General features: G+C 39.9%; 1 protein-coding gene across 1 annotated transcript in view; it reads left to right on the top strand.

Moving 5' to 3' along the window:
* Positions 1–216: 216 nt before the first annotated feature.
* The window catches only part of SLC30A9 (solute carrier family 30 member 9), an 85,333-nt gene continuing 76,259 nt past the window's right edge, over positions 217–9,290 (top strand). Inside the window, exon 1 of the mRNA XM_030313958.2 lies at positions 217–466. Coding sequence (XP_030169818.1) covers positions 355–466 — 112 coding nt within the window. The 5' untranslated portion in view covers positions 217–354. The remainder of the gene's footprint in view (positions 467–9,290) is intronic.

The following is a 9,290-nucleotide window of genomic DNA, read 5'->3' as shown; positions in this document are numbered from 1 at the left end:
CTAGCTGTTAGGATGCAAACCACTCAGGCGATGACTTCCAACTAACAGGAAAAGGTACAGACGCAGAAAAAGCGAAGAGGACACCAAAACCCCGCAGCATCCCCGCCCTGCGCACGCCGTGGCGTCACGGTCTGCGGAAGCAAGGCCTCTCGATTCGTGCTCCGAGACTACGTCATTTCCGCTGCCTGCGCGCACTGCGGCGCTAAATGTTGTTACTATTTCCGGGTCATCCAGGCCGCCTGTGGCGGCGCAGGCGTGAGTATTAGCAGGTGTCCGGTCTATGGAGTCAGTTGTTGCCGGCGGCGTCGCGGAGGCAGGAGGTGGTGTCCGAATAGGGGCCTTTGCCCCGCCAGGATGTTACCGGGCTTGGCCGCCGCCGCTGCGGCCCACAGATGTAGCTGGTCCTCCCTGTGCCGGCTCCGTCTGCGCTGCAGGGCGGCGGCCCACGGCTCCAGCGAGCGCCAGGGTGAGTGTACCGGCCCGGCCGCTGACTCCGCGGCAGGTGACCTGGAGGACCAGGCCGGTCTCGGCGCTTCGCCTCGGGCAGTTCGCCCGCTTGCCCTTCCCCAACCCCCTAACCTTCCTTCCGGGTCTCCGCCTTTGCAGTTCGGCCCGCCCAGCCCGCGGGGTTTCTGGAGAGGTCTCCCACACCGTGGTTTCGCTTCTGGCCCTAAAACGACCCCCGCGGAAAATTGCGGGTAGCTCTCGGGCCTGGTCGCATGCATGAAGCCAACCACTTTGTACCAGATGAAACGCCACGTTTGCATCGCAGTGTCCCCGGTGACAATCTCTTTCCTTTCGGACAGTGAGAAATTGCTGACTCCCCAGAGTGCCTGGGTGTTTCGAGCTCACCAGTTCCCTTTGAGCGCTTTTGGCCAAGCAGGTTTTCTTGCCCTGCCCCTTTTCCCATATCTCCAACTTTTGTCTTAAATTTCCCGAAAGTAGGGAGGATTGTGGGGGGGGAGTACTCATTATTTACGAATCATTCTTGAGTATGAGCGTATGACCGTGCCACAGTCATTGAATGTACCCAGTTTGGGACTGAAAAGCAAGAGAACTCTTCGGTTCTGTTGAACAATCTTATTGGTGAAAACGTGTGTACTGGAACAGTAACTCAGAAAAATGTGGTTGACGCGAATTTTTATCCCTCTCCTTCAGCATTCTTTTCTGACTCAAATTTAAGTTGTCCCACAGTTTCCAAGATAGTAAGGAACTTTTCAGTTTTAGTAAGGCTTGTGTCTGTTTTTGCCATGGCTTGACATGCTGTAGCTTGATTCTCCAGAACTGATAGGAACGAAGAGGGAAAAACAGAACCATATCCACCCCGGGTCTAGTTCCTCAGATTCTTGAGTATGCAGAGTATTTACAGAAACATTTCCCAAAAGTTCATGTTTGAAAAACTTTGTAGCATGTTTGTGACCTCAGACTAGAAGTTAGAACTTGTAGTCACGTCATTCAAGTTGATAAGTAATATAAATTAAAGTAATGCCTAAGCTGTGCAGATAAAATTGGAATACATCAGTGTCTTTTATTTGCAATGAATGTATAAACTGGCTCTTAAAATTTCAGAGGAGTTAATTTTAACGTCACTGTTCTTGGGGCTTTTTGGTGGTGATAGAAAAGTTGAGTTTTTCTATATTGGCAGTATAGCTGGTTCCCTAGTGAACAAAATGAATCATCTGATTATACCATACTCCAAAATCCCCAAGTAAACCTTCTAGCAGAGTTGATTCTTATTGCCAACAGTTTTGGCATTTTACACTTAAATTAGGTATATTGGCTGTTGAATTTAGTCTAAACTGCCCTTTAAGTGTTAGTTGAAAGGATTTGAAATAGTGTAATTTGTACTCCCTATTCTCTGTAACTGTCATCGTGTCCAAAATTATGTACTCTTTGTCTCATCCATCTGTGAACCACAGATAATAATACCTATTTCATCAGTCAGAATGACTTTGCAAAGTTCTTTGGAATGTTTATCACCAGGAAATTAAAATGTGTTTTCACACTTAAAAAACATGTAGTAGGTTTTAAAAATAGCCTTCTTTGTGAAAATTTAGTTCCAGAAATACCGAAACAATTTTTAAAAGGACAGCAGTTATGGTAAAATTTTAAAAAGCATTTAGAAAAAGGGTACTATTTAAGTTGGATGCATGTAAGAAGAAAAGGATATTTGAAGAACTTTTGGGGAAAAATTCCAAAAACATATTTTTCTTTGTCAAGAAAAAGTTTATGCTTCTAAATTCCTGTGTGGTGGAGGAAAAACTTACAAAGAATAAGGAGAGAAGGAAGCCTTAAGGGAAACAATTGCCTTATTTGCATACTTAGAAATGAGAAATGCCTGTACACTGAAAGCTCAGTTTCAAGGGGATAAGGAAAACATTGTAGAGCAGCACTGTCCAAAAGAAAGATAATTGAGCCATGTATGTAATCTTGAGTTATCTGATGGCCAAATGTGAAACAGTAAAAAACAGATAGTGTTAATTTTAATATATTTTAGTTCTTGGGTTTTTTTCTAATATTTATTTTTGAGAGAGAGCATGCGCTAGTGGGGGAAGGGCAGAGAGGGGAACAGAGGATCTGAAGTGGCCTCTGATAATAGAGAACCCGATGCGGGGCTCAAACCACAAACTACGAGATCATGACTTGAGCTGAAGTCAGACTCTTAGCCAACTGAGCTACTCAGGTGCCCCAGTTTTAATATATTTTATCCAGTATTTTCAAAATATTTCAATATGCAATCAAGATAAAAATTGAGATATTTTACATTATTTTTTGTACTAAATCTTTGAAGTCCAGTGTGCATTTTATGTTTAGCACATCTTAATTCAGAATAGCCACATTTCAGGTGCTCAATGGACAGTGACTACTGTATTGAACAGTGCAGTTATAAAGTTAGTATCCCTAATTTATAAAGAATTTTTACAAACCAGTGTATCTTGCAGTAAAAAAATGGGCAAAATAAATAAATGAAGAGTTCATTAAAGGAGTTCAAGTGGCCAATAAAAATGAAAAAATCTACCATACGTACCAGTAGGCATGGAAATATTAGTTTAAGGATTTGCTACTCATTGCCTGTAGCATATTGGCTAAGTTTTCCATAATGATGCCTCATACGGAGGGTACAGGAAAGCAGGAACTTTCTTACTATTCACTGGGACATACAGTTGAACAGTGTTTTGGAGGTCAGTTATTCTTTATATAAAAAGAATACAAAGGGGTCACCTGAGTGGCTCAGTTGTTTAAGCATCCGAAAGGTCTTAGGTCATGATCTCATGGTTTATGAGTTCTAGCTCCACATCAGGCTCTCTAGTGTCAACACAGAGTCCACTTCAGATCCTCTGTCTCCCTCTCTCTCTGCCTTTCCCCTGCTCATGCTCTCTCTCAAAAATAAACACTAAAAAAGAAAGAAAGAAAAAAGAACTAGGGGCACCTGTGTGGCTCAGTCCAGTAAGTGTCCAACTTCAGCCTAGGTCATGATCTCGCGCTTCCTGAGTTCGAGCCCCTCGTTGGGCTCTGTGCTGACAGCTTGGAGCCTGGAGCCTACTTCAGATTCTGTGTCTCCCTCTCTGCCCCTCCCCTGCTCACACTCTGTCTCTCTCAAAAATAAATGAACATTAAAGAACAAAAAGAACTTTAGAGGTGCTTGGGTGGCTCAGTTGGTTGAGGTCATGATCTTAGGCTTCGTGAGATCCAGCCCCATGTCTTGGGATTCTCTCTCTCCCTCTCTCTGCCCCCTCCTCTGCTTGTGCTGTCTCTCAAAATAAACACTTAAAAAAAACAAAAACTTTAAAAGTTTATACTTTCTGACCCAATGATTCTATTTAAAATGATTTACTTTAAAGAAATAAGCAGAGAGGTATTACAGTGTGTGCACAGGTTCATTATTCATTATAATAAATTGATAACATTTTTAGTTATGGAGAGTTGGAAACTGAAATATATTATGGTGCCTTTATTATGCACTGGTGATGTATACAACATTAAAAAAATCAATTTAGGACAATATTTAGTGACATGAGAAAATGCTATTGTACTATTAGGTAAAACTAGAAAAATGTACAGTAAGAATATATGCTGCTCCTGTCAGTGGGGACAGGAGAGTGGCAGAGACAAATAGAATCTCAGGCAGGCCCTGTGCTCCTCACTGGGCTCCATATGGGGCTCCATCTCACAAACCATGAGATCGTGGCCTGAGCTGAAATCAAGAGTTGAACGCTCAACCAACTGAACTACCAGGCACCCCAAACACAATCCTTTTAAAGAATAAAAATGTGACTTAGTTTCTGTAGTTAATATTTCCTTTTTTTAAAAAAGTTCCTCTGACTTTGCATGGGGCACTTATTTTATTTTTTCATATATTTATGCCTCACCTCATTTGACAAAAATTTGAGATGGGAGGATGCTCCTTTAAGTACTGCATATCAAATTAACAGATATGTGCTTTTGCTCAAATCTGAGGTTTAACAGAAGTGTAGTTTTAAATAAAAAATTAAATTTTTGTGTTTTATTCCTGTCTCTAATCTGGTAGTATTTATTACCCTAAGGAAAATAGAGTGGAAGTTTTCACTTTTGTTGTGCCTCCTCCCCCCACCCCACTTTGAATAAGTTATAGGAACATTGCCAGCTATAAAAGACCATTTTGGCAGGCTGACAGCATAGTTCTGTATAGTTCAAATTTATGATAGGATGTGTTAACTGAAAGATGATGCTAATCATACTGTGTGCTTCATAGGTTTTTGTGAGTTGAGGTTCAGTTCAGCAAAGGGTGCCAGGCATTGTAGTTAGTGCTGAACAAGACAGACCTTCATTGGGCAGACACTAAGAATGAGAAAACATGTCTAAGTGCTGCAAAAGATGATGGGCTAAAAAGTAGCTAGCAGAGGCCATTTCATTTAGATCTGCTAAGGAGGTGGTGACTGAGTCAAGGCATGAAAAATGAAAATGAACTAGCCATGTGAAGATCTAGGGTGAAGAGCAGTCCAGGTAGAGCAAATAGGAACCCTAAAGACCATATAGTAGCATTCAGGAGCAGAGAAGAAAACTGCTGTGGCTCGGGGAAGTGGGCATAGAGTATGAAATGAGGTTTGAGAAGCATCAGTGCCTTTTAGGCCATAGGTTTTAAGAAAGGGCAATATTTACAAAATATCCGTCAGACTACTGTGTGGAGAATGGATTGAAAAGGGGAGAGTGAGTAAGGACATCATTTGGGAACAATGATAGTTATCTAGGCAGGCAAGGCTGTGGCTAGGCCATGGTGGTTAGCAGTGGAGATGGAGAGAAATAGATGACTTTGAGGTATGTTTTGGAATATAAATTAGAAAATATGATGATGCAGGGAAAGCATTTAAGACAACGGCGCTTGGTAAACCCTAAATATATTAGATACTGTTTTTACTTTTCTAAGCATATATTAACAAGAATTAAGGGCAGTAGAGATGTATACCAATAGGCAGTGTAGGAAGTTGCCAGCATCTCATATTTACTTAAAAAAACAATATTCTTCCCTGTTGCTTACTGTGTTCTGGAGAGAAATCACATCCGTTATCGTTCTCTAGGCTGAGCTACCTGATCTAGGTCACACTTTTGCTTGCCAGATGATTTGTCACAAAAGGTTTTCCTGTGTTTTTGGCTAGCTGAAAGCGTAAGAGTAAACTAGATAGTGTCAGTATTAGTAGTAATAATATTAGAAGTAATTTGGCAATGAATGTATTTCTTAGTTTTTTAAATTTTTGGCATTTTTTTGGAAAATACAGAAAATTATAACTTATCAAGTAAAAACTATACATAATCTAGATATTTCACCAGTCACATTTTTTTTTTCTTAAGTAGGCTCTATACTCAGTGTGGGGCTTGAACTCAAAACCACAAGATCAAGGGTCACATGCTTTACTGACTGAGCCAGTCAGGTGCCCCCACAAGTCACTTTTGTTGTTGTTGTTCAAGTTTTTATTTATATTCTAGTTAGTTAACATGTAGTGTAATACTGGTTTTAGGAGTAGAATTTAGGGATCCATCACTTACATATGACATCCAGTGCTCATCACAACAAGTGCCCTCTTTAATATCTGTCACCCATCTAGCCCATCCCCTCACCCACTTTCCCTCTAGCAACCTTCACTTTGTTCTCTATAGTTAAAAGTCTCATGTGATTTGCCTTTCTTTTTTTTTCTCCTTCCCCTATGTTCATCTGTTTTGTTTCTTAAATTCCACATGTGAGTGAAATCATGTGGTATTTGTCTTTCTCTGATTAACTTGTTTTCCTTAGCATAATATACCATAGCTCCATCCACATCGTTGCAAATGGTAAGATTTCATTCTTTTTAATGGCTGAGTAATATTCCATTGTATATGTATATACCACATCTTCCTTATCCACTCATCAGTTGGTGGACATTTGGGCTCTTTGCATAATTTGGCTATTGCTGATAATGCCGCTGTAAACCCTGTGGTGCACATGTCCCTTCAAATGAGTATTTTTGTATCCTTTGGGTAAATTCCTAGTAGTGCAATTGCTGGGTTGTAGGATAGTTCTATTTTTAACTTTTTGAGGAATCTCCACACTGCTTTCCAGAGTCACTGCACCAGTTTGCATTCCCATCAACAGTATAAGAGGGTCCCCTTTTTCCACATCCTTGCCAACATCTGTTGTTTCCTGTGTTGTTAACCATAGCTATTCCGGCAGGTGTAAGGTGATATCTCATTATAGTTTTGATTTGTATTTCCCTGATGATGAGTAATGTTGTGAGCATCTTTTTATGTGTCTATTAACCATCTGTATGTCTTCTTTGGAAGAATTTCTATTCATGTCTTCTGCTCATTTCTTCACTGAATTATTTGTTTTTTGAGTGTTAAGTTTGGTAAGTTCTTTATAGATTTTGGATACTAACCCTTTATTCAATATGTCATTTGCAAATATCTTCTCCCATTCCATAGTTTGCCTTTTAGTTTTATTGATTGTGTCCTTCAGTGTGCAGAAGCTTTTTATCTTGATGAAGTTCCAAAAGTTCATTTTTGCTTTTATTTCCCTTGCCTCCAGAGACGTGTCTAGTAAGAAGTTGCTCCGGCCAGTGTTAGAGAGGTTGCTGCCTGTTTTCTCCCATGGCATTTTGATGTTTTCCTGTCATCCATTTTGAATTTATTTTTGTGTATGGTGTAAGAAAGTGGTCCAGTTTCATTCTTCTGTCTGTCGCTGTCCAGTTTTCCCAACACCATTTGAAGAGACTGTCTTTTTTTCCATTGGAAATTCATTCTTTTCTGCATTGTTGCAGATGAGTTGATCATACAGTTATGGGTCCATATCTGGGTTTTCTATTCCATTTCATTGATGTACGTGTCTGCTTTTGTGCCAGTGCCATAGTGTCTTGATGACTACAACTTTGTGATATAGCTTGAAGTCTGGAATGGTGATACTTCCTGCTTTGCTTTTCTTTTTCAGTATTGCTTTGGCTTATTTGGGGTCTTTTTTGGTTCCATATAAATTTTTGGGTTTTTTGTTCTAGCTTTTTGAAAAATACTGGTGGCATTTTGATAGGAATAGCATTAGATGTGTAGATTGCTTTGGGTAATATAGACATTTTAACAATATTTGTTCTTCCAATCCATGAACATGGAATGTTTTTCCATATCTTTGTGTCCTCTCCAATTTCTTTCATAAGTGTTCTGTAGTTTTCAGAGTATAGATCTTTTACCTCTTTGGTTAGGGTGATTCCTAGGTTATCTTACGGTTTTTGGTGTAACTGTAAATGGGATTGATTCCTTGAGTTCTTTTTCTGCTGCTTCATTATTGGTGTAAAGAAATGCAACGGATTTCTGTACATTGATTTTGTATCCTGTGACTTTGCTGAATTTGAGTATCAGTTCTAGCAATTTTTTGGTGGAGTCTTTTGGGTTTTCTACATAGAATATCATATCATCTGTGAATTGTGAACATTTCACTTCTTCCTTGCTGATTTGGATGCCTTTTATTTCTTTTTCTTGTCTGATTGCTGAGGCTAGGACTTCTAGTACTGTATTATGTTAAATAACGGTGAGAGTGGACATCCCTGTCTTGTTCCTGACTGTAGAGGAAAAGCTCTCAGGTTTTCTCCATTGAGGATGATATTAGCTGTGGGTCTTTCAGATATCGCCTTTGTGATTTTCAGGTATGGTCTCTCTATCCCTACTTTGTTAAGGGTTTTTACCAAAAATTGATGTTGCCTTTTATCAAATGCCTTTTCTGCATCTGTGGAGAGTCTCATGGTTCTTATCCGTTTTTTTATTAATGTGCTGTATCACGTTGATTTGTGAATATTGAACCACGCTTGCAGGCCAGGAATATATCCCATTTGATTGTGATGATTGTGGAGAATAATTCTTTTAATGTGCTGTTGGATTTGATTTACTAGTAGCTTTTTTAGAATTTTGGATCCATGTTCATCAGGGACATTGGCCTGTAATTCTCCTTTATAGTAGTTTGATTTTGGAATCAAGGTATTGCTGGCTTCATAGAATGAGTTTGGAAGTTTTGCTGCTACTTCTATTTTTGGACCAGTTTGAGAAGAATAGGTATTAACTCTTCTTTAAATATTAGGTAGGATTCCTGGGGCATCTGGGTGGTTCAGTTGGTTAAGTGTCCAGTTTCGACTCAGGTCATGATCTCGTGGTTCATGAGTTCAGGCCGTGCATTGGGCTCTGTGCTGACACCTTAAGAGCCTGGAGCTTGTTCCAGATTCTATGTCTCCCTCACTCTCTCTGCCCCTCCCCTGCTCATGCTCTGTCTCTCTTTCTCTCTCTCAAAAATAAATAAACATTAAAAAAAAATGTTTGCTAGGGTTCCCCAAGGATGTCATCTGACCCTTGACTTTTGTTTGTTGAAAGATTTTTTTTTTTTTTATTTAAAAATTTTTTTTTTCAACGTTTATTTATTTTTGGGACAGAGAGAGACAGAGCATGAACGGGGGAGGGGCAGAGAGAGAGGGAGACACAGAATCGGAAACAGGCTCCAGGCTCTGAGCCATCAGCCTAGAGCCTGACGCGGGGCTCGAACTCACGGTCCGCGAGATCGTGACCTGGCTGAAGTCGGACGCTTAACCGACTGCGCCACCCAGGCGCCCCTGTTGAAAGATTTTTAATTACTGATTCAGTTTCTTTGTTGGTTATGGGTCTGTTCAGATTTTCAGTTTTGGCCGTTTATATGTTTCTAGGAATTTATCCATTTCTTCACCATTGCCCAATTTGTTGGCATATAATTTTTCATATTATTCTCTTTTTAAAAATTAATTTTCATTTAAATTTAAAGTATTCCACATACA

Source organism: Lynx canadensis, chromosome B1 (assembly GCF_007474595.2).
Source record: "Lynx canadensis isolate LIC74 chromosome B1, mLynCan4.pri.v2, whole genome shotgun sequence".
In the NCBI taxonomy this organism is placed as follows: domain Eukaryota; kingdom Metazoa; phylum Chordata; class Mammalia; order Carnivora; family Felidae; genus Lynx; species Lynx canadensis.
Note: the sequence above shows the minus strand (reverse complement) of the source record. Positions and strands in the feature narration are given on the sequence as shown.